At 41.5% G+C, this 25,294-nt stretch overlaps 2 protein-coding genes across 2 annotated transcripts in view; one reads left to right on the forward strand and one right to left on the reverse strand.

Moving 5' to 3' along the window:
- The window catches only part of VWDE (von Willebrand factor D and EGF domains), a 40,276-nt gene extending 34,771 nt beyond the window's left edge, over nt 1-5,505 (forward strand). The window contains exons 25-31 of the mRNA XM_076332343.1: nt 382-477; nt 816-911; nt 1,419-1,514; nt 1,614-1,709; nt 3,036-3,131; nt 3,696-3,799; nt 5,385-5,505. Coding sequence (XP_076188458.1) covers nt 382-477; nt 816-911; nt 1,419-1,514; nt 1,614-1,709; nt 3,036-3,131; nt 3,696-3,799; nt 5,385-5,405 — 605 coding nt within the window. The 3' untranslated portion in view covers nt 5,406-5,505. The remainder of the gene's footprint in view (nt 1-381; nt 478-815; nt 912-1,418; nt 1,515-1,613; nt 1,710-3,035; nt 3,132-3,695; nt 3,800-5,384) is intronic.
- Nucleotides 5,506-12,690: 7,185 nt separating this feature from the next.
- On the reverse strand, nt 12,691-21,726 carry LOC143157512 (uncharacterized). The gene is made up of 5 exons (XM_076332344.1): nt 21,470-21,726; nt 18,474-18,569; nt 15,228-15,332; nt 14,731-14,826; nt 12,691-13,129 (listed from the first exon to the last, which is right to left on the reverse strand). Exons 1-5 carry the CDS (start codon nt 21,702-21,704, stop codon nt 13,020-13,022), a joined length of 642 nt encoding a protein of 213 aa, XP_076188459.1. The 5' UTR covers nt 21,705-21,726; the 3' UTR covers nt 12,691-13,019.
- Between the last annotated feature and the right edge of the window lie 3,568 nt (nt 21,727-25,294).

Consider the following 25,294-nt stretch of genomic DNA (forward strand, 5'->3'; position numbering starts at 1 on the left):
CCATCAAATCCATCATGTTACATGGTCCATTTGTCTCTTAGTATTGAATTTCCCTTTTTTTTTTTAGTATTTGAAATTTTCTAGATTTTTAACACTGAATATAACCAGACCATGGATAATTACATGGAAAGACATTTTATTTATGTTTATAGTCTGGTGCTAGCTTTTTATGGCTTTGAGACTGGATAAATCTCTTCAGCAATTCCTCTTCAGCTAGTGGAATTTTATGTTATTTCCAGTGTTAATGTTTGGGAAAGAACTGAAAAATGAATCAAGCATAATTTGTAACATATCTGTTTCTCTCTATCCCCCCACACCCCCTTGCCCCCGCCTCCTCCCCCCCTCCTCTCCTTTGTTTTTGCCCGACTTCTTGGATGGTAGTGGTTTGCAACAGACACTGTGAAAATGGTGGTGAATGTCTTACTCCAGACGTCTGCCAGTGTAAACCTGGGTGGTACGGACCTACATGCAGTACAGGTAACACTCCTGCAACTTCCACGTTCCTGGGAGAGCAGCCGTAGGACCTCCCATAGTTTGAAATTTGGAACCACATGGCTCAGACAGCAGCGATGGGCAGCTGCTTACTGCCGCAGAGCCCCCGCACTCCCTCTTGTCTCTGCATGTTAGTTCTGCTGCCGGCAGCGCCTTTAGAAAGTCTAATACTGATCCTAAAATTTTGGGTAAAGATTTTATGTGAATGGTGTTACCTGCGGTTATCTTAGGTGTTTAATTCCTGTCCTTGCAACAGAAGCACATATTTTATAGACTTTATTTGGATGTCATGCTTCCCACTCTTCCTGACCCTGTTTCTGCAGCAATGTGTGACCCTGTCTGTCTCAATGGTGGTTCCTGTACTAAGCCAGATGTTTGCCTCTGTCCACATGGATTCTTTGGTGCCCAGTGTCAGAATGGTAATCTTTTTTTTTTCCTTCTTTTTTTTCCCCTCCCCTTTTAGCTGCCATTATGAGGAAATCTGTGAGAAAACACTGTTGTCTTAAGACACAAAATTCACAATCAAGTCATGTACCTGAGAAGTGGTGCAAAACAGAGATTACACTATTTCTTAGATTTTATGGCTGATTCACTGAATGTCCAAGGAGAAGGGAGACTCAAAATTTGCCTTGTCTTCCACTCAACTTTTGAGCAGTGTTCAACCAGTTCCATTGTATATTATGTAGCCCGGTTACTCGTGTACAGGTACAGCTGCCAACCTTGACCCCTTTTTATCTGATTTTGTCTTTACTATTGACGTAGGCACCAATCCACATTGATATGATTTTTACGAGACAGACCTGACAGTGCTGAATATCTATATGAGCTATCAGAATTTTAGTGTTGCACTCTTGTTTCCTAGAAGTATATCGCTAAGTCAAACAAAATGGAAACTACAGCCTTTTCCTCCTGTTTGTATCTTTTAGCTGTCTGCAGCCCGCCTTGTAAGAATGGTGGTCATTGCATGAGAAATAATGTCTGTACTTGTCCTGATGGGTACACAGGCAGAAGATGTGAAAAAAGTAAGCCAGTGTTAAAATCCTTCCGGGATCTGAAAGTAACCAATAAATGATTCTGTAATCAGTTAAATGTATTAAACAGCAGATGTTTTTGATTTTAAGGTGTCTGTGAACCAAGGTGCATGAATGGAGGAAGGTGCGTAGGGCCAAATGTTTGCTCTTGTCCTTCAGGATGGAGAGGAAAAAGATGCAACACTCGTAAGTATCTTGTAGTTAACAGGAGAACCATACCTTAAAAGTAATATATGACTGAAGGACAACTCTGTCCACACAAGTAATATGACGTTAATGCCAAAGAAAGCAAGAATATACACACATTGAAAAAACAATGGTCTGTAACTTGGCAGCAAAATATAGGATGGAGAACTAATACCATACAGTTCTTAGGCTAAATCATGAGACCAAAATATCTTTTAAATTCTTGTATAGCAAATAATGTATATTTCTTTCTTAATTCTTGTCTAAATAAGACATCTGTATTTCTGCAAAGAGCTGAGTCAATGAAGTGAAAGAATTTCAATTTGTGCTGCAGGACATAAAAGCAGATATAATAGAAAAAGAAGTACAGTGAAAGATTGGAAAACTGGAGTGGGAAATGATTGGAATAGAAGATGCAATGGGCACAAGCTCTTTAGGAAAGGTAGAAATAGGACTGTGATGGTAGTATAGCTGTGGGTCTCATTGTATCTTAATGAAGATATTGATGGTGCATAAATAAAATGTGTCAGCGTGGATAAAAGCACAGTCTGCATGAAAATCAGCATGAGGGTGGGTGGCAGAAATCCAATAGGTAAAAGTGTTAGTGTCTGTCACAGTACCCACCTGAGGCTCAGATATTGATATGGCCAATGAGTTCTCTAATGGCATGGAGGAAAAACAATTTTCCCTGTATTACTTTCTGTAATTATTGGAAAGTTTTATTGAAAAAAAATACTACCCATATTGATAGGGGTGAGATATTCTTGGACACTGTGGAAGAGAAATTTGATTATCAACTAGTCAGTTAACCAATGAGAAATAATACTGATTTAGATTATGGCTTAATAAGCAGGGATAAATGTGCAGAAAAATGGGTCATAAAAAATAACTTCGGATCAAATGTTCGTGAGTTGATTCACCGTGTGTTAAATTGTATGATAGACAAAAGATCTCTCACTAAGGTGTGGGGTTTAGAAAGGTAAATTTGGAAAAAACAAAGCTATTTAGTGGTGCTGACTTAATTCAGTATTTCAGGCTTTTGTAGCAATCTGTGATGCATCAGAACATCTCAATGCATGCTTTGGCTGTAGGGTTTTTTGTTAGAAACAAAAAGCTTTTGTTGCTCTCTTCTTTAATATCCTGTTGCCTCTATCTTCAGTTGCCTCTCTTCTTTAATATCCTGTTGATCTTAGATGGATTTTCAGTGAAGATGATGTGACTCATGTAGGGAAGGTACTCAACCTCTCGTGGGCATCCTGAAATGTAAATAATAAGTAAAAGTAATCACTTGGGATATAACGAAACTTTGTGATGATGTCTGTGCAGCAATCTGTCTTCAGGAATGTAAGAATGGTGGGGAGTGTATTGGACCGAGTACGTGTCATTGTCCTCCACAGTGGGAAGGAATCCAGTGTCAAACACGTAAGAATGATGTGACCTGAAACCTCTTGCTTCAGCACAGTTAAGAATGCTTCAGTAATACATAGTGCCTAGAAGTCCTATACCTTGGTTGTATTTTAACCCAAATCTGTGTCAAAGGCAGGATAAAGAGCAGAGATTCCTCTGCCCGTTCTGAAGCTCTCCAGAATATGACGGTAGTCTGGGACCATGGCAGTATGCAGCAGCTTGCTCTAACACTGTACACTGCTGCAACAGCCCTGAGAGGCCATTGTAATAGCTTGAAATAGTAGGATGTCTTAAAAAACACCTTACTCGTGTCCCTATCTCAGTTTCATTCATGCCCTCAGCATGTTCCCATATTAAATCTGCATCTTTGCATAAGGGGGATGGGATAGGCATAAAAACGTCATGGGTTCCACATGACTGTGAAGTCTCCTTACACTGAGGGGTGTTTCCATGTGAAAATACCTACCAAGTTCTCAGCTCCTATAAGCAGGCAGAATAAGTATATAGAGACAGTAGTCACTTTTCCTTCACCAAGTTGTTTTCGTGAATAAAGCCACATATGTCCCTCTCTTGTTTTAGCTGTGTGCAACCAGAAGTGTCTGTTTGGAGGCAAGTGTGTATTACCTAACGTATGCTCTTGTCGTCCTGGTTATACGGGAGTCCTCTGTGGGAAGAAAATTCAGGTACATGTAGAGTCAAGACATCATCACAGATACAGCAATTTGGGAGTCATTATCTAGTCCACCCTTGTCCAATGAAGCAGCACAAAATGTGTTTGTCTAATTTCCTCCTTTCAGCCTCCAGTGAGGGAAAATCCATAAAATTCCTAAGAAGTATTCCAGTAATTTATAGGCTCTAATACTTACAGAATTGTTCTCAACACCTAAAGTAAATTTCCTTTGTTTCAAATTAAGCTGATTATCTCTTGTCATGCCCTAAGTGGCTGCAGCAGGAATTGATAACTATCTTCTTCATAACAACCACTATTCTCTTTTCCAGCATCTGGCCCCATTTTGGGGCAGAGTACCCCACTGTTGACTTTCTTAGCTTGCATCAAGTCAAGCCCTGATCTTTTTCAACTGACTAACTAACTGCAATATCACTCAGTTCATCCCTGTTGTATACAAACGTTCCTTATCCCCAGGTGTAACTTTGGGAATAGCTTTACTTTTTTGCATTATAGCGAATGATGACCATTTCTTTGTTCTGTCACGTAATCTTCTGTTGTATTCCTTTGCTTGAGTGCTGACAGTCACTCCCTGAAGTAATTTAATTAAGCATTTCATTACAACTAACATTTTTGTGACGTCCGAAGTAGAAAGCATTCTACTCTTCTCGCATCATCTGTGATGTTGCTCTTCTTTTAATTTCAGCATATTTAGACACTTTTCTGGTGCCAGCAGAATTCATTTGGTGGAGTTGGGACATAGCCTAGCTGATTTTAGCACTGCATGCTGGTGCCGTTCCTTTACATTCATCTTTAATTACATGCCGCTGTTCACAGCTGTACTGTGTTTTCTTTTAAAAACAATTTAGTTCTTTGGTCTCCCGCTGCAGCCAAACTACCATATTCTATCCTTCCTGTCTTTCCTTTCTTTTTAGTACTTTGCCACATTATGTCTTTTAGTGTAAAACCTGTAATGTGACTGCTAGACGTGCAGGCATTTTTAGTGAGAAATGGGTAAAAAACAGGGAAGACAGCAATGGTTTAACTTTGATCCACCCTCGGTTTTTCCCAGTTGAAACTACAGGGAGTTCAGATCTTTTTTCTACTTTATCAAGTCCAATATACAATGCCAATACCATTTGTGGTCAGATAACAGATAACTTGCTAGAGATGGGGCAAATATGTTTAAGAAATTGAAACAATTAATAAATGCTTATACACATTTTGAAAATATAAAACTACACATCCTATGACGATAAGACTATAATGTTTGCAATATGGATTTCCAAAATGTGACCTAAAAAAAAGAAATAACTTTGATTTAAATGTTTACATAAATACAGCCTGCAAAGCATTACTGTATTTTTAATCTAGAAAATACATTTCTGATCAGTCAGACAGTGCTGTATCATACACTGACCAAAATGGCACATTTTCTTAAAGAAATAAACAAGCTGTATGCACAAATTTAATTTAATGTTGTGTTTCTGCATGTCAGGAAAGCAGAGATTCATTAAAATTGTTTCTTAAACTTTATCATAAAAGTGGGCTGTGTCATTAAAGTTTCTTTTTACATTTATTTATTTATTTTTCTCTCCAAGGTACAAAGGCATCATGGTTGAAGAAAAGAAGTGTATCCATTAAATTGCAGTGCTGCATGGATGTATGAGACTTGCAAATAGCAAGATGGTGGAAGGCAATTACAGGTTTTATTTAAATGAAAGGAATATCCAGAAGCATTATTTTAAAAGATTCATATTACAGTCATGAATTTTGGTGAGCTTCAGTAAAACAAACTTGTAGTCATTAAAACACATGTATATTTCTATAATTTTCTGCTACCTCATGCACAAACCCCACAGCCTCTGATTCTTCTCTAGGCTCACAGATTTGATGAATGACGCAAACCCAAAATTCTGCAGTTTGTTGATGTAGTCAACTGGACTATTAGACGTCCTTTGTGGGAACAAGACTGTAATAGCTGCTGAGTGTCTCTAGGAAAGAAGGCAGCACTTCACCACTTGTGAATGGTACCTTCTGTTTTAAAACATTGTTTACATGCATATTATTTGGCTGCATACAGATGGAAGAGCAGAACTGTTTGTTTCTTCTTTGTCTTGTATTTGCGTCAGTCTGTTATAATGTCTACCTAGTAGTGAGGAAGGAAGGGGAACCGAAGACAAGACTTGGCTACTAACAATGGAGGCAAGGCCACATGTCTTGTTAACAGTCAACCAGAGGCAGAATAGTTGTGGTTTATCTGTGGCAAGCCTTTGTAGCCAGGAGCCAGATACCAACTCCTTTTTTTTTTCCCCCCTCCCCTCTTCACTTCTCCATTACACACAGGCAGTTGAGTACCCAGCTACTGAATGATTTCTGTGTCTGTAAGACTCTTTTATGCCCCTGTTTTGAGATAGCATTCAGTAATAGGAGGAAATGTTGTCCCTGAGTCTCTTAGAGAAAATTGACAATGCTTTTAGCCATGCTGAATCTTAAAACGGGAACTAGTAAGAGGAGGAATTTGCTGTACATCATGCCATACGTATACATCAGATCAGAAAGTATTTGTAGAAACTTCATAGAGGAGTTTTTTTCCATTACCTATTGCTCCAGTGAACTGTTAGCAACTACCAGCAGCCAGATAGTTTTTGAACAAATAAATTCCAGTTTTTCTGAAGTTTCCTACAGAGGACCACCATCATCATCTTCCCCTAGAGCTGTGAAAGACATTTCAGTTCCTGCCCCAACCAGCTGAGCTCTGGTAATAGGTACAGATGTCCCTTTAGCTAAGCCATTGAAGTTTACTGTTTTGTTTTTTTTTTTTAAACCAAAAATAAACGTCATCACTTCCTGTTCTCCTGAGCAATATTCAATTTACATACACTAATTCTGAATGGGAAGAAAATGGAGCTCATTTTGCCATTTACTGCCACTGGGGGATGCTGATTGCCAAATCATAGCTGTTAGCAGCTCTGTGCCTAGATTTCTCCTCACCTTTTGATAGTCCTCTTAAGTAATTTTGCAAAGTAAGCTGGCATTTTGAGAGCTCAGCATCATTCCAGAACGACACCTGATGGATTTCCAAGTGCCTGACTGGTGTATTTAAAAAACGTTTTCAATTTCCCACTTGCATTTTAAGTTTCAGTGTTTCCACAGTTTCTTTTAATCGAGCCTCCAAGTGGCTGATAGCCTGATCTGCTGGGAACTGTTGTATTATTTAAAACCTACTCCACTTGAGCTGTTTCCTTTCTCACATCTCACAAAGATCCCTATGAACAGAACCTGACTAGCTATTGGAACTGATGCCTCAGGATGATGCTTTGAATACACAAGGTTCTGAAAATGTTTTTAAAATGTAAACACACCAATATCACATAATCTCATACTGTAATAACCTCCATTCCACGTGTCAGTTACAGAGGTGGTGTGCCATCTGCCAGGAACACTGTTGATGGTACTTTGGTTAATGAGTTTGTGCAACCCTCCACAAAACTGAGTCAATATATATATGCACCTTTCTAGGATTTCAGGCTGAATAAAGAGGTTTTTTTAATCATAACTTTTAGTATTTCCCACTAATTTTCAGTGTTTCTAAAGGCAGAAATTATTTCTTTTACATTTTCCAAATGCAAGCTGCACGAACAAAAGCACATCCAGAGTTTTGCTACAGTAGTTAAAAATGCTCAGTGCTAAGCTGTGCTATTTTCCAGCAAGCACATAAAGCAGAAAAATGACTAGTACATGCATAAAGGCAGACAGCTACTTCAAAACTGCCCAGTAATTATGTGATTAGTTGAAACTATTTTGTTACTAGATTGTCCATCATACACATGAAACAGAATTCACTGCACTTTGAAAGCGTGTTGCAACAATGCAGTAAAATTGCTCAGTTTAACAAGAGGCAGAAGGATATAGAGGGCTTGTGTACACAGGTTAACAAAATTGTTCTAAAATTGCATCATGTTAATTAGGCCCAAAAGAATTTGGGGATTTGGAAAGGGGGAGAAGGGTTGCGTACTGCAGGAGTTGCCACGGTTCCAGTCCAGTGGAACTTGTGCCAAACTGAAGATCTTGCAGTGATTCTTAGCACATTACACAGAATACAGGTATCGTCACTGAATTTTCTTGCATGATTTCTTTACATACTGAACGGTGCTGGAAGGTACCTCTGTACCTCATCCGTTTATTATCTGGTTGCACTAAAGTTGCTCTGCAGGCCAGCAGAAATTCTCCCAAGTGCCGATTGACTTTTGCCCATGATCTTGAAAAGACTTTTAAAATGCAGTATAATGAATGTTTTCTGAAGGAAGGACTCGTATCACAGAAGGTACCACGGATCTTAGCAAGGACTCGGTTTCCTAGATTTGTATCCATGTGGGCTGTGACACAGAAAAAAACAAAAAAATGGGCCCCATGTGAAAGGCTCTTTCTTTTTACAAAAGTTAATTATCTATTCTCATAGCTGAGAATAGAAAGTGAGTTAACATTTCCACCTACCAAAAGCAAATCCATGAAGAAGAATCCGTGCAAACCCTAAAGTAAATCAGTATACAAGCCTAAGCTACTTGACAAATTGGCTATATCCACTCCATTACTTGCCCAAATGGGAAAATCCAAAATTTAAATTCTCAATAAAACATAACACCTGGGTACATATACAAAACCAAACACAGAGGTTAGAAAGTGTTACTAATGACTAAAGGTGTTTATGCTGTTTCTCTTCTATAAAGGTATCACATGGCAACGTCGAGTCATTTTACGCAACTTCCATGTTGCGTAAGGATATTTTACAGATAAACCAAGATATCTATTTTACAGATAAACCAAGTAACTCCATTCTTGCTACAACCACTTACAGTAAAAGAGAAAATATAAATGGTAAAATGTGCATGTAAGTAAATTAAAAAGAAGAAACATTTCTCACCTTTCCACGCACACTCTAAAAAGATAGAATATCAAAACCGCAACCAGTGCACCACCCCTACAATTTTTCCAGTTGTTTTTAGTGAAAAGCAGAGCATCTACATAAGGTGTTACAGTTAGCTCCAATAAATAAGGGAGGTAACCTGTTCTGCATCGTTTTTCTTGACCTTTGAGCTGCATGCGTAACTAGCTTTTCACAGGAACAGACATCTAGCTCCAAAAATTGCATGCTGTAACTAGTATGTTCAACCCTCCAGTGAGTGGGAAACAAACAAAAGACAAGAAACACTGACAGCTCTTTTAGTAAATGTACGTAGAACTGTGGAAATAATAATTTGGGGACACGGGCTGTCATTAATAATACATTCTGAGACTGTTCTACGTTAAAATAACTACTAGAAAATTCACTTTTAAACTCACTAAAAATACTGTGATTTAAATTATTTTTCTTAAAAACAAAACCAAAAAAGCGCAGTGAAAAAACCCTGGAGCCAGTAGATGGTGCTACATTCAAGCAGTATTTCTAAAATATGCCATCACATTCTGTGTGCCATCAAATTACTGCTTGCTTACTTCAATCATTTCTAAAGAGGGAACTATTTAAATTAGCATTTGCTCTGGCCTGCGCAGAAACACCAATTACAGGTTTCTCTCACTGACTGCTCCTGGTGTCATGCTCCTAACGATGCTACTCTCTCTTTTGGCTTCTAATCACCATTATTGTCACTTTTGGCTTTATTAGTAGAAGTCGGTCTTTTCAGGAACAATACTGAGATATTACGCCTCTTTGCATTTACATTCTTCTGCTCATTTACTCTGAAATCTTGGATCTGAGGCAATTAATTTTTTTCCATTCACTTCTCTGCAATCAGTATGTCATCTAAGGTATTCAACTCCTGAATTTCTAAATTATGCGATTATTATCACTGTGATTATTGCAGTGAACTGTGACACAGACACAGAATTTCATCATCATAAAGCTCACTCCAGAACCGTTGATGAAATCATCTTGTTCCATATATGAAAACCACATTTTTCACCACCGTCTGAAATATCCAGTGTATCACAGCAAAAGCAGCACAAAAAACATACACTCCTCTTACTCTGTGCCCTGCCCCGGCAACAAAACCTGCACACACATGTCCGTAGCAGGTTTCATCTGAACAAAAGGAACAGCTTCCAAAGCAAGGGCAGAGGAAGGCTTCTCAAATACACAACACAGCAACTGCTCCTAACAGAAAACGGGAGTCTCATGAACTATACCATTGTCTTTCATTTGCCGTCCGTATGCTGGGGTTCTCTCTTTTAGAGAAGGTTGGTAACTGAGAAGACCCCATTTCCTTTGCTTCTTGTCAACGCTTAGTGGCTTGTAATCCCTGGAGAAACATGTCCATGTAAGTCACTCTGCCTGTGAAAGCTACACGTTCTGGTATGGGAGCTCATACACAGATACAATGTTTTTCCATCAAATGGATTAAAATAATGCATAGTTAAAATTCTCCCACCAAAAATTCCAGTTTCACCTAGAAGACAATGAAATCAATCTCTCTCAAAAAAAAAAAAAATTATTTGGGCATCATTCAGAAAGTTGACTGATTCAACTTGCATGTTTTGGCAAAACCTTCCTCAACTGTAGCCTTCAAGAAACAGCACAGATGAACCATGGAACAATGAACGCAGGCGTCTCAGTCCGCTCTGCAGCCTGTTCAACAGGCAGCAAAACCTAAATGAGGCCGAACTGGAACACGTCCGGAAGACAAGCCTGAGCATCCTCCACACAGGCGATTTGTGACAGACATGGCTTTTCTTCACTGCCAGTCTGTTGCCTCCCATTATATTGCTCCTGCAATGACACAATCATCTTGAATAGGAATGACTCATCAATGTCTGCATCTCCAGAAGGGAGATAACACATTTCCCCCCATGATCCAAGGGGAAATGGTTAGCAACCTGCTACACCACTTAGACACACACGTCTATGGGGCCGGATGGGATCCACCCAAGGGTACTGAGGGAGCTGGCAGAAGTGCTCACCAAGCCACTTTCAATCCTTTATCAGCAGTCCTGGCTAACAGGGAAGGTCCCAGTTGACTGGTTAGCAAATGTGACATCCATCTACAAGACGGGCCAGAAGGAGGATCCGGGGAACTACAGGCCTGTCAGCCTGACCTCAGTGCCAAAGAAGGTTATGGGGCAGATCATCTTGAGTGCCATCACGCGACACATACAGGACAACCAGGTTATCAATCAGGCCCAGTCAGCATGGGTTTATGAAAGGCAGGTCCTGCTTGACTAACCTGATCTCCTTCTATGACAAGGTGACCCACTTAGTGGATGAGGGAAAGGCTGTGGATGTTGTCTACTTAGACTTTAGTAAGGCCTTTGACACTGTTTCCCACAGCATTCTCCTGGAGAAACTGGCTGCTCATGGCTTGGACAGGCGTACCCTTCGCTGGGTAAAATGCTGGCTGGACGGCCAGGCCCAGAGAGTTGTGGTGAATGGAGTTAAATCCAGTTGGCGGTCGGTCACAGGTGGTGTTCCCCAGGGCTCAGTACTGGAGCCAGTTCTGTTTAAAATATCTTTATCAATGATCTGGATGAGGGGATCGAGTGCACCCTTAGTAAGTTTGCAGACGACACCAAGTTGGGCGGGAGCATTGATCTGCTCGAGGGTAGGAAGGCTCTGCAGGGGGATCTGGACAGGCTGGATCGATGGGCCCAGGCCAACTGTATGAGGTTCAACAAGGACAAGTGCCGGGTCCTGCACTTTGGCCACAACAACCCCATGCAGCGCTACAGGCTTGGGGAAGAGTGGCTGGAAAGCTGCCTGTCGGAAAAGGACCTGGGGGTGCTGGTTGACAGCCAGCTGAACATGAGCCGGCAGCGTGCCCAGGTGGCCAAGAAGGCCAATGGCATCCTGGCCTGTATCAGAAATAGTGTGGCCAGCAGGAGTAGGGAAGTGATCGTGCCCCTGTACTCAGCACTGGTGAGACCGCACCTGGAATCCTGTGTTCAGTTTTGGGCCCTTCACTACAAGAAGGACGTTGAGGTGCTGGAGCGTGTCCAGAGAAGGGCAACAAAGCTGGTGAAGGGTCTGGAGAACAAGTCTTACAAGGAGCGGCTGAGGGAACTGGGGTTGTTTAGCCTGGAGAAAAGAAGACTCAGGGAAGACATAGCGCTCTCTACAACTATCTGAAAGGAGGTTGTAGCAAGGTGTCAGTCTCTTCTCCCAAGTAACAAGCGATAGGACAAGAGGAAACAGCCTCAAGTTGCGCCAGGGGAGGTTTACATTGGATATTAGGAAAAATTTCTTCACTGAAAGGGTGGTCAAGACTTGGAACAGGCTGCTCAGGGAAGTGGTCGAATCACCATCCCCGGAGGTATTTAAAAGATGTGTAGATGTGGCGCTTAGGGACATGGTTTAGTGGTGGACTTGGCAGTGTTAGGTTAAAATGGCTGGACTTGATGATCTTAAAGGTCTTTTCCAACCTAAACGATTCTATGATTCTATCTTACTGGGATAAGGAAAAGAAGTAATTGGAAGTTGAGAGATGATCAGATAATATGATTATAGAAGTAGTCAAGATAAGGACTCTTTCAGAGTATCAGTATGGATTAAGCTTTCAGAAAGTAACAGTGGAACTGTCTGAACAAGTACTGTGTTTTGGGTTTTTTTAGTACTGCTTAACTGACCAAGATCCAAATCTGATTGGCGGGGAGGGGCAGGAAGCATACATAAAGCAATAACCAGGATTTTAGTAAGATGCTTTGCAGTTTGCTAATGTTCCAGAAAGATGCAAACTCTGCAAGTTTCCTCTTGCAACTGTGTAATCTTATTGAAGGTAAATTATACTTGAACTAACATCCACTTCTGATGATCTGAATTAAGGACGTTATCTTTCATGTGCTTTTTAAAAACACATCATTAATATAACACAATAATTGTAGTCCAAGGGGGAAAAAAATCAAAAAGAAGAGCACAGGTCTATTCTGAAGTACTTTATTTGAAGAGTAATTTTATTTCAAGGTCAGCTGTGTCAACCAAGACATAATACTTCAGCTTATGAAGAAAAATGAGAACAGAAGAAAACGTATACCATACACTACACACACTTGGATACTTATAACAGCTTTGTTACAATCAGCAATACTTTTCTTTCATACAGAAGAGCATTTACTTAATATACTTAAGACAAAAAGCTACCTGAAATCAATTAGATACCATGTTTGTTTTAAGGTCTCCCACTGCTGCAGAATTAATCTGTATGAAGAGTTACATGAAGAACACGCAGCTTATCTTTGCTGAAGTTGCTTCATTCCTTCCTTTTCTTTGTACACTGTAGACCAGAGTACGGCAGTCGACACCTGCACACGTTTGGAGCTATGCATTTTCCTCCATGTTGACAAGGTAGTTTACATACAGCTGAAATGAGACACCAAATACATAGTATGTCTTCAGCACAAAACAGGATCATTTTTCTTCGTCTCACTGTGCTAGCACAATTGTTCCCTGGTGACCACACTGGGACAGTATAAATAAAAGCATAATGGAAGAACTGAAAAGCAGCGCCTCTCAATTTATGGCATTGTGGCCTTCACTGGAATACAGCCACTGTACGTCTAGTCTTATTCATGCTGCATTCCCCTTTTAAAATACTATCATTTCTGTTGCTCTTTAAGGCACAGGCTATTTTTAAGATGGATGCCTCCATGAAAGCGAGGGAACAATAAAAATTCCTGCTGAAACTTATTCAGGTTGGTTCTTGGATCCACATCCATGAGGAAACAGTTGCCACATACTAGCTGTTGCTCACACGCTGCTCTTCTGTTCCCCTACTCCCCCAAAAGAAGGGCAGAGGAGGACTGAGCGGGCACAGCTTTAGTTGTCCCCAAGCTGCACACTGGGTCAGGTAACAAGCCAGGGGCCATAATTTGCTTTTGAGCATCTGTACCAACAGAAGTCAAACTGGATGCAGATCTAGTTAGTTTGGAAACAGTGATTATTTTCACATTAAGAACCTGAGCACTTCTACCATTATTGCAGGGAATGGAGCTAAGCATTTTGTAAGTTCTCTGCATCTCCCATACTTACCTTTTAATATCACCCTCTATCTCAATACGCTGATGAATACAAAGGATAAGCATTTTGCTGGTCAAATGGAAATGTTAAAGTATTACTTGTTAATGTTTGCTTGACTATATACATTGCAGAAGAACTAGCACGAGCCGATTTGGATTCCCACAGCCACATAAAAATTTCAAATGCAGAGGACTTAACCCAGAGACCTTGCACCCACAATACCCAGTTTAAAAGCAGTGTTTAAATGACCTTTCAGTCTCCCAGAGAGCAAACAAAAAAACCTTTCCTTTTTACAGTCTCAGGATTATTGCCTTTAGCATCAGGGTAGTGCTGTTGTGAGCATACAAGGCCCTGCCAGAGAAGGGTAGATTAAAGTTTTTACAATAATCATCTGCTTTTGTGAATCAACGTTTGGGAAAATGCAAGTGGTTGTTCAGCAAGAGCGTCAGTCAGTACAAATCCTGATTACAGCCAGCTTCCTCTTACTCTTTTAACAGCACCTGGAGTTGATTCTGCCGACTTATCCTCAAAGTGAGAAGCAAGTTTCAATTTTCCATGTCCATAAAATTTAATGAAGCTTCTAACCCACAGCAGTAGTGATAGTGTTTCTGTAATGGCCATTTTCAGTTCTTTATACTGGGATCTCAGTTTATAGAAAATATTTCAGAAATACTGATGAGACATACCAAGTAATGAATTTGGTGACAACCAAAATCTGAATCTGAATTTACTTAAGTGGAAAAGTTCTGTCTTTCTAACCAAATTGAAAAGCTATCTATTCCTTACGCATACTTGTAAGAACCCCAGTATGCAGGAGCAGCTCTCATTTACTATTCTAGGATACTTTCCTAGCAGCTTTGTTAGGCACTGAAGATTTGAACACTATATTGGTAAATCAAACAAGCAGAGAAAATGATAAACGGAAAATGTCAGAAGTCATTTACCTAAGTGACATGCTCCACCAACCCATCCAGCTGGACAGCTACAAATCCCAGGAGCCACACAAGCTCCATTATTCCGACAACCTTGAGGACAAATTGCTAGAAGAAAAGAATGGGTAAGTCAGCAGGATTTATAAAACTGATACAAAAGAATCCTGACAGAATGAAAGATTCAGGATGATACAAATCAAAATGGCATAACACATTTTCTTCCAGGCCATATACTCAACTGGTATAACTCTAAAGGCATTTCCAGCACCATGGAAATGGAAAAAAATACTGTTAAGAATTTTGGTTTAAATGTTAACAGATGTACACTTTAATGCAAAATAATTTGATGCTATTTTATCTGAGTATGTACCAATAACATAGGTCTTCATTTCTGTAGTAATGAAATGACATTTCCATAGTTACTAGCCTCTTAATACTTTTAAAATGTTTTTGTTACTGCAGTTGTATTTTTAGTCAATATAAATATTTTCATGAATGTAGATACCCACCTTCTTGGCATCTTGATCCTGTCCAGCCAGAAGCACAAAGGCACTTCACAACTCCATTGACAGAGATGCATTCCCCACCATTTTGACAGCCTCCTTCACAGCTTACTGCGGAAGAACAGCATACGCAGTGCATTTCAGAAGCAGCATAGGACTTCAAATGATTACCTTTAAACAGCTGGTCTACCATCAACTACTTGTTTTATCACATCTGCAAAGGCTAAATTCTCAACTATTCAGAGCAAGGCACAGTTCTATACGGAGTGAGCGAGGATGACAACCACATCTGCAAATGCCAACTCAAAATGCAGTTAAAAGTTAAGCATGTGTTTAAAAGCTTGTTGAGCATTTATTTAGCCTGAGAGTACCAACAATCAAACATGATTATCGCTATGGCACAGCTCCTCCCCTCCCCAACTGTGAACAAACTGTTCATCGGCTACACCAGAGTAACTTCTAACATGCATACTCTTATCGATCTTGCCAAATCACAGCTGGTAAGCCAGTAACATGTGGTCAAGGTTTCACATATTTCCTTACCTGACAGGACCTACACATAACAAGAGGAAGAAGAGAAGGGGTATTACTTTGACAAATGAACCTATGACTATAGTCAATTGAGTGGTGCCTTCCCAAAGGCCAACTATCTAAGTCAGCCTCCTCATTCCAGAATCGTTCTACACGTCAAAGCCCCGAAGGCCTCATTAATGAAGCATTATTTATGCCAGACATATGATTGGTATCAACCGTGGTGTGCACCGTCTTTGAAATATGGCATAATCACTGTTCTGGACAATCAAGCGCATCCTTTCACAAGCATGAATGTAAATGTATACACCACCTTCACTGTACTGAAGGGAAACAACTATCCTTCATTATAACAATGGAGAGTTGGGATGTCTGCTTGATACGTGGTAGCAGAAAGTCCAAATCTCTGTTCTACCACAAGTTTTGAGCATGATTTCAGGTAACAGATTTTTGGCACAAATGCTGAACACGCAAGGACACGCAAGTCAAGTCAAGTCCAGCACAACTAGAAAAGCTCTTCAAAGCTTGTTTGCATATTTCGTTGTCACACAGTATAAGTTAATGTATTTAAAATTGATTGTATTTGATCGATCGTGGTGACTGGGAGAAGTGCCTGAAGGAAAGCAAATATCACTCCAATCTTCAAGAAGGGCAACAAGGACCCAGAGAACTACAGGCTGGTCAGCCTCACCTCAATCCCTGGTAAGGTAGTAGAACAACTGACCCTGGAAACCATTTCCAGGCATGTTAAGGACAAGAAAATCATCAGGAATAGTCAGCATGGCTTTACAGTGAGGGTGACCAAGGACTGGCGCAGGTTGTCCTTGGGAAGTTGTGGAGTCTCCATCCTTGGAGATATTCAAAAGCTGTCTGGACATGGTCCTTGGCAACTGGCTCTAGGTGGCCCTGCTTGAGCAGGGGGGTTGGACAAGGTGACCTCCAGAGGTCCCTTCCAACCTCAACCATTCTGTGATTCTGTGCGATTCTGTAATAGCACATTGCACCACGCTGCAAGTTTGTATATCCAGGCTCCATATGCCACAGTACTCCACCTTAAAGGTGAGCACAAGCACATCCTTTGCCTTACAGAGATAACATGATAAGAAATGTAAGTAGGACTTTTGCTCAGATACAAATCCAAGTCTAGACTGTAGCATTAGCATAAACTGAATCCTCACTCTGCTTTTTCTATTTAAGTAGTACTTCCCACCTTGCTTCTGATTTAGGCTCTTCTGAAAACATCAAGTTCCCCTTTCTGGTGGGGTCCCTGTCAAGACCCCACAAACCTACACTTTCAGTTGGCTTTTAAGAAACTAAAAAAAAAAAAAAAAAATCCTTTTGCTGTAAAATGAAGCTGACCATGCTCCAATTTACCTCATTGCTGTCAACACTGTTATGTCTACTCAAAATGAATAGTTATTTCCCAGTGCATTACACAACAGTACTGTGTTATACAGATCTTCATTAGAAGACACTTCCTCATATTTTTTATTCCTCTATAATGTTAACAATTTTGATATCAAATTATCACTGGCAGTTGAACTCCCATTCAGTCTAGTTAACGTCCCAGAGCTACAGTTTAAGCTTCTGCAAACTTAGACAGATGTTACCATGCTAGGTACACTCAGGTCATGCTTTCCTCATAAAATAGCAAATACAGCTTTATTAAAAAATAAAACAAACAACAACAACCAAAAAAACCCAAATCCAGACAACCCAACAACAACAAGACTCCAGAGAGCTCCAGAAGCTAGCCGAGTTCCTTCCCCAAGTACCCATTAGGTAACAGTCCAAGTAAACTCTTGTAGCTATTTCACATTTGAAGGAAATAAAGAAAATGCCCGCAGAATAAACATCAAGCATAAACAAAGAATCCCGTGAGGTGTTGCTAGCTGCTGTGACCACAGTCAGACAGAATGCTTATTAAGTTCTCAGCGCAGTGATGATTGCCCAACTAATTTACCAGTGTTTTTTCAAAAAGAACTTCTAGAAATTTTTTAAGTGCCATGTTGAGGCTTTTCTTCTGAAATGAAAACCATGCTTTCTTTTCCTTCTCTCTCTGGGGATATCTTGCCTACTACATTGTTTTCCCCTCAAACTACTTCAGGTTTGCTTCCCCTTTTATACCAGAACTCAAGTTATCATCAGCAGTCTGATCAGTTCATAACAATGTAACAGTATTTTCTTGGTTTGCCTTTTCCAATCCATGCATATATTCAACAGGCTTCACAAAACCATAAAAATTGGTCTTTGCTGCTCCTCATCTCTGTCATCTCCCATTACCTATCAACAATACATTGCCACACGTATCTTTAGCGACTTGGCCTCAATATTATCAGCTTGCAGATACTACACAAAAGTTTCATCCGTCTAATGTAGAAATATGTATCTATACAAGTCATCTCATTAAATTATTTAGAAAGAGTCTGTTATAGAGCTAAACAGAATATTTACATAACACATAAACAAGGTATTTTCCAAGGGACAAAATTCTCTCAGATTCTCACAACACATTTCAGTACGTATACTCCACCCCATTCTCCTGCAAGCATGCAGATCCTCTAAGCCATGCACTTTTTGACAGTAAGGTCAGAGGTCTAAGGAATTAAGGTGATTATTTTGAAGTGCATTAGATCCTGGACTTGAGGAGTCCCAAATTAATTTTGTCTGTTTTCAAACTCCTTGTCTTTCCAAGCTATCACTTGTTTGGGTCTTACTCACCTTTATGACAGTATCTACCCCCATAGCCAGGTGGACACCTGCATTTTCCAGGTCTGAGGCACTCCCCACCATTTTTGCATTTTGGATAACATGTTGCTGTAAGACAGACAACAAACAAAGCTTGGATAAATATCGGTGAAGCTTACCAAAATTACTACTTAAGTACATAAGAAATTCACATTATTTTAGTCTCTGCGTACTCAGTTCATCTTCACATTTCCTAAGATATATTTGCCCCTGCCATCCTACATTGCCGATCAGGTGAAGTAGTTTCCCTGCACAGAGAGCACTCCACCATTTTAAGCTTTTAAACACTCAAAACTAAGGAAGCTTTTGGACCCTAGACAGAACAGGCAGAAGAAAGATCCGTATTAAAAAGGAACAAAGGAACACAGCTGGACTGCCAAAGAAGCTTTTCATAATTGAAGTCAAGAAACGACAGGTGAGAGAAGAGGTGATAAGAAGAAATGATTTAATAAAAAATGGTGCAACTTCTGATTCTTAAGATGAAATATCAGACTTCACTCTTTACTGGATTCCTACATACCTCTCCAGAAAAACTACATGCTCATTTCCTCATACCTCTTCTCTAAAATGTCTCCAGGAGTCAGCCAGCACTTCCTCCTCCTCCACCCTCTTTTTTTGCCTCAGCTGGCCTCTCAGAGACCTTTCTGAAATGTACAGTATTTGTTTAGAAAACATCTGAGATAAATGTAACTTTTGTCATAACTGTAATTATCTGTTGGGAAAAAGCATCTATGATCATCACAGATTCTGCAACTTTTTCACTGCTGACAGCTTGGACAGGTTGCATAAGGCACAAATAAAAATCTTCATTTAGCAAAATTCTGGGTAAGTCCAGTCAGATTGAAAATACATTACCTATCGCATAGACCTCCTTGCTACTCATAAATCATTCCTGAATCAGCCCTGGTGTCTGAGAAAACATTTATTCACACAGAGATTTTAGAAACCCACACGTTTCAGAGAGTCTCATCTGAATTAACTGCAGGTGTGAGATGAGTTCTCTACACCACATTGCTTTATCCTTTGACTGGATGGGTGAGAAGTCTGAAACTGAGGGAAGAAAAGGGAAAAGACGAGCAGTGAGTAACACCACACTGATTTTGCCCTCATATACTTATAGCACTCTCAAGCAACCCAACTGAGGAATAGAGGATTTTTCACATTAGTATCCGCAGAATGAGTATGTGCATGCAAATAAAGGACACAGATATGTATGAAAGAACCATTCAGCATTTAGCTCTACATAACTGTTTTACCAGATGCTTTCAGTTCATTGGAAATGCCATACAAGAGCTCTCAATTTAAGAAAAACTCTATTTCTGTGTTATTTCACATAGTTTTCGGTTCAGTTTTCTTGGCAGAACAAGGGATGAAGCTTCATTTATCCAAATTTTTTTCTACATCGATGACCTTACCAGAGCAAGCTTTCAGTGGTTCCCTTAACAGTTCCAGACAGTTCACCTCTCCAGTTCAAAAATTGATCTGCATCTCCAACAATCTTTCACATCTCCCCTAAACCCAAAAATGTCTAGGATCCAGCAGTTGTTTGAAACAGTGCATACAGCATAGTTATTCATCCCTACTACGCAGCGCATTAGCTATACATCATTTGTCACCACCTGATAGCCTTAGCTTCTAAATAAAACAACACTCCATGAATGATTACAGTGCTGAATGAAATCTTCAGCATACCGTTTCAGAGTTTAAAAAAAATTAATCACGTTTTAAAAGAAGGGCACCAAGAACTAGAACAAATATTGTACAAATTATATCACCTGTTCATACAGGACAAGCAAAAGCAACTGATATTGAGTGATTTTTAGCAATTAATAGCCACAATGCTCTGCAAACTTTTGAAGAAAGGAATTAGAAATCAGGCATGTTACATTAAACAGTGTTTAAACTAAAACTCTTCTCCCCAGTGTTTACTTTTGCATATTGGGCGACATTTTCAAAAATACTTTGTCTCCCCTTGGAAACCAACAGGAACAGACTTCAGTTCACCCTAGCTTTATGCCTCCCACCATGGAAATGGGATGTACAAATGACTCTCTGGGTCAGGTACCATCTAAGAAGTGAATTCCAGTATTTTTACAAGCAAAACATACTCTAAACAAACAAGAGATCCAGAAAATAACCTACTTCCTACTCACTTTTTTGATCTTTTCGTTAGTACTCTTCTCACTAATCGCACCTAGAAATAGTTTAACGTTGCTGAGGCTCGGAAAGCTGTCAAGCATCATTCCTTACTCAGGCAAGTATTTAAACATGCACAGTGAAAATGATAAAAGGAAGCCGATGCAGAAGCCTGTCCAGTAAGTGGACGTTTACCCAACGTTCAAGCGGTAGAACGCTATCTACTGACATACGGCCTTTTCTGACGGCTGGGTCTACTCACCTACGTGAGTGTCTTCATAAAGGAGCTGGCTCTTGGTTGTGCTCTATCAGCTTGCTATCCTTGCCTCGCCTCACCAGAAACTGGGTGTCTTTACCCCTCTCCTTCCACCGCACCTTATTTACGTCCTCCTCGGCATCTAACCACCAACCTCTCACACCAGATCCAAACCCGAGCTCTTCAGCCCTTCCCGGAGGGATTACTTGCGGGTAGGCTGACAGGTCAGAGAGCTAACGCAGGTACTTGTGCCCAGCCCTGTTCAGGCCGAGACGCGTCCCCAGGGACCACCACCAACGAAGAGCTCCCCACAGCCCCGGGCAGGCGATGCACGGCGGGGCGTCCCACCGCCGGGCTCTCCGGGGCGGCGGGCGCGGCCCTGCCCGCGGCGCTTCTCACCTTTCCCCGCGGCGACGCGAGGCGCGGAGCGGAGCGGAGCGGCCTCTCCCCGCCCGCCATCCCCCCGCGGCCGCCCCACGGCGGCTCCCCCGGAGGGACCCCACCGCAACCCGCCGCCGCCTTCCCGCCCACCGGCGCCACCGAGCGCCCCTCCCGCGGTGCGAGGCCGGGCCGTTACCGTGCTGGCAGAGCTCGCCCTCGTAGCCCTTGGAGCAGAGGCAGGTGCCGTTGCCGAGGCAGAGCCCGCCGTGCTGGCAGCGCGGACTGCAGGCCGCCGGCGGGCCCGCGCCGAAGGGCAGGGCCGCCCCGCGGGCGGGCAGGGCGCCAGCCTCGCCGCCGCGCCACAGCCCCCACAGCGCCAGCCAGAGCAGCAGGCGGAGCACCCCCCGGCCGCCGCCGTCCCGCCGCGCCATGGCCCGGGCGCCTCGCCCGCCGGCAGCTGCTGGCTCGGGCAGCTCGCCGCCGTCCCGCTCCGCTCCCCGCGGCCGCCTCCTCTCCGCTCACTCCCCTTTCACCCCCCGCTCCTTCACGCCCCCCTCGCTTTTCCCCTCTTAGTTCTTTTCCACTCCTCCTCCTCCTCCTCACCCCCACTGCAGCGCCGGGCTCCCCCCGCCTCGCCGCCCCCCGCGCCGTGTCACGGCGGGTGGAAGCCCCACCCGGGTGTCTGTGACAGCCAGCGGGTTACCCGTGCGCGGGCAGGGCCAGGGGCACCCGCGGCCGCAGCGGCTGAAATAAAGCGGGCCCGGGGGGTCTGCAGGCCGCAGCCCGGCCCAGAGTCTGCCGCAGGCAGAGGACGAGCCACTAGGTAGTCATGTGTCAGGGCTAACTGCACGTAGGTCAAGGAGTCCGCCTTAGCACCAAGCCTAGCAGTGGGCCATGCTGCCTGTTGGCCCTTCCACCCGTTTCCAGGATGGCACGGCCCTTGCCAGGTAACTGACCTCCCTCCCTCTTTGCAACCTTACAGACTCTCTGATTTCTGCTCACTTTCATCTTTAAAGTCACCGTACGATGTGAACATCGCGACACAATATGCAAAGGGTGATTTGAGAGAGAGGACTGATGTACTGAACTCACTGCCACTTTGCAGATGGGAAAACAGGAGGAATATGGGTTTCGTGCTGCTGCCTCATCCAGCGTGCCATCTCTGGGAATAGCTTGAATACAATTCTGTGACAAATAAAATAGCAATATATTTCAGTTAAATTGTGAAAATATCTTCAGTTGCAAGAACACAAACATAGATGATCAGAAAACATTTTTCCCCATCTTTCACAAGCACTACCTATCATTTTAAATGTTTCCCAGAGAAGGCACACACTTTCAATGCCAAGACTGAGCCCAAGGGATTTTTTTCAGATGAGTTTGATAAAAGGATGGTATAAGTACCTATACAAAGCGTCTACAGAAAAGTGAAATCAACCTCATGGCTTTTGAAAAACTAAGGAAAAACCAAGTCTGTCTTCAACAGTGAGAGGTGGCTTTGAGTTAGTTTTGCGAGTGGCATAAACCAGCTTACTTTGTTGCCTAGATGAAGCAGTAGTATGATCTGGTAACTGAATTCACTTTGACTGGAAATTAAAGTTTGTGTAATTGCTTGATAGAATAAAAGGCAAAAGTACTTCTGTTGGAAAACTGTCTTTGATCCCTTTTCACACTGACAGAGTGTGGAACATACAGTTCCTAGAGGGAGTAGAACATAAGGCAAGTCTGTTACTGATAGCATGAGGTGCTGTCTGGCTTCTTGCAAAGGTTAAGGCACATGTGATGTGATCTTTGCAAGACTGTATTTAGCCTTTCAAGGAGCAAAGTAACATGTTAAATGATTAAACAAGAGAAGCCTAGGAGTGCAATACTAAATAATTGCCTAAAATGGGCACAGTTCCCCTCTTGCTTTTGCATAGGCATCCGAAACAACTTTTAGATGATACATACATACAATTACATTCATTGTGTGCAAACCCATGTTGCAAGTATCTTTCCATGTAGTACTGATGCTGCAAAAAAAGCAGCGATCTAATTACTCATGCAGAAGTTGCCATAGTCTGTTAATTTGCTGTCTAGAATAAAAACAGCCAAGCCCCGTTCATATTGCAGTTCCAGTTACGGTGCGGAGAACAGGGTCTCCTGTTTTCGTATTCCCTCTTGCAAGTACGAGGGTAATTGGATTGTGCAGTGAGAGCACTCGTGGTAAAATTGCTTGCCAGAAATATATGGGGGAATAAATTCTTCCCAAAAGGAATAGCTTTCTTTATGCCAACCCCACAAGAGCAAAAGGAGAGAAGAAAAAAACTGAGACGCTGACTCTGGGCTGTGTTGTTCTCTGGGTATATCATAATTTTACACTTCCTTGACTTCTGCCAATAATTTTGACCATATTGAGTTCTTCACGGAATTATTTTTTCTATTTTTGTCTTTTCTCCATAAGACAGTTTAATGTGCAAGTGTGCCTTTCTGATATTAATGCCTAGCAACAATTCATTCATACAGAATTCTTTTCAGGTTTTAACAGCTATTCTTCATTATTCATGTAGAGTGTCTGACTTTTAAAGTACTGTTTATTTTCAGTCCCATATCCCAGCTTCCCTATTCCAAAAGATGACTTCTGGTGGCTCAGGTTAATTAAGAGCCTTTTTTTTTTTTTTTTAATTTCTCTCCAGGTTTCCTTTGAGGATCTTAAAATAATTAATACAAAAGAAAATAATCATATTTTGAAACATGGCGAGTGCCCCTTCAGTGGAGATAATTAAATGCAAAGACTATATTAAATAAGCTTGCCCAGGTGTTTCATCGAATGAAAAAAATTTGTTTAAACATTATCTTCTGTAAGAGGGATTAGACTGCTTCACCATCTTTGTGCATCTAAATTCATCTCAAGGCTTATCAAATTTGCTGAGTGCATGTCTGCATTTTAAAGGGATTGTGTCATGTTAACAGAGGTTCTCACTGAAAACAGAAATGCTTCCAGGCATCCGACATTTAGCCTTAGAAGCACAATCTGATAAAAAAAAAAAGACGGCAGTTAATGGAGTTGCTATGTAGAGAGTTAGACAAAGATAATCCACATTCATTCATGTCGTAACAGTTATATTTGATACTTAGTTTCAAACTAAAAAGAAAATACAGCAATTTTAGGACTAGGACATTCACAGGCTCATTTTTTGTTTATTTAAAGAGTAGAGGAAGGAGTTCAACATCCTTGTGCTATACCTGTATCTAGGCAGGCTACCTGTATCCTAGGCAGCAACATGCAATAGCCTCTTGAGGGGCACTGCTGTCCAGTCTGGAGAAGACAGGGAAGAAGTGAAACCTGCATTATAATCTGAGCTACGGTAGTTGGCGATATATTGTGGGAATAAGGATGCTCTCCTGGAGTTTGGGATTCTGCTCCCTGTAAGGCAGAGCAGGTACAAGGATTGGGCTCTCCCACAACTCCATGGCTGCTCCATACCCCACTTCTGGCCATCCTAGAGCGTGTGCATGTGTCTCTTGCTTATTTCAAAGACTTTTATTTCATTACAGTGTGAAAAATATTCAAGAAGTATAAGCTCAGATCTTCATGTGCCATGGGATTTTATGAGTCAGCCAGCTGTAATACGGCACAACCTGCTCTCAAAAGTACTGACTTGTAAGAAAACGATAAGCCTAGAAATCAGGATACGAAATTTTAGAGGGTGCTTGCACAGTGGTGATGCACAATAATCTAATAAAGTGTCAGTAGCTCATTAATCAAGTAAATTTGCTGGGGTGGGAGGTAACATTAGGAGCATTAGGAGGTGTATTATACAGCTAACCTCATTCCTAGCACTGTGCAGTATGTGCGGTTCAAAGCTCTGACGATCACAGCTGCACTGTTACAGCTGGACTCAGCGCTGTACTTAATTACATCTAATAACGTGTCACCCAGAGCTGACGCTTTGTTTATCAGTGTAGCATCACAATTAGCACCCACATTTATAAGTACTTTTCAGCATAATTTGATCTCCATTCTATCATGTATAGATGA

Source organism: Aptenodytes patagonicus, chromosome 2 (genome assembly GCF_965638725.1).
Source record: "Aptenodytes patagonicus chromosome 2, bAptPat1.pri.cur, whole genome shotgun sequence".
Classification (NCBI taxonomy): domain Eukaryota; kingdom Metazoa; phylum Chordata; class Aves; order Sphenisciformes; family Spheniscidae; genus Aptenodytes; species Aptenodytes patagonicus.

Bases quoted from the DNA above. Each gene is read 5' to 3' on its own strand.
- LOC143157512 (XM_076332344.1), bottom strand. From the start codon at position 21,704: ATGGCGCGGCGGGACGGCGGCGGCCGGGGGGTGCTCCGCCTGCTGCTC. The intron at 15,333-18,473 runs GTGAGTAAGACC...GTTCTTCCGCAG, and splicing joins GGGTAGATACTGTCATAAAG to TAAGCTGTGAAGGAGGCTGT. The intron at 13,130-14,730 runs GTAAATGACTTC...GTCTCATTTCAG, and splicing joins TGGTGGAGCATGTCACTTAG to CTGTATGTAAACTACCTTGT.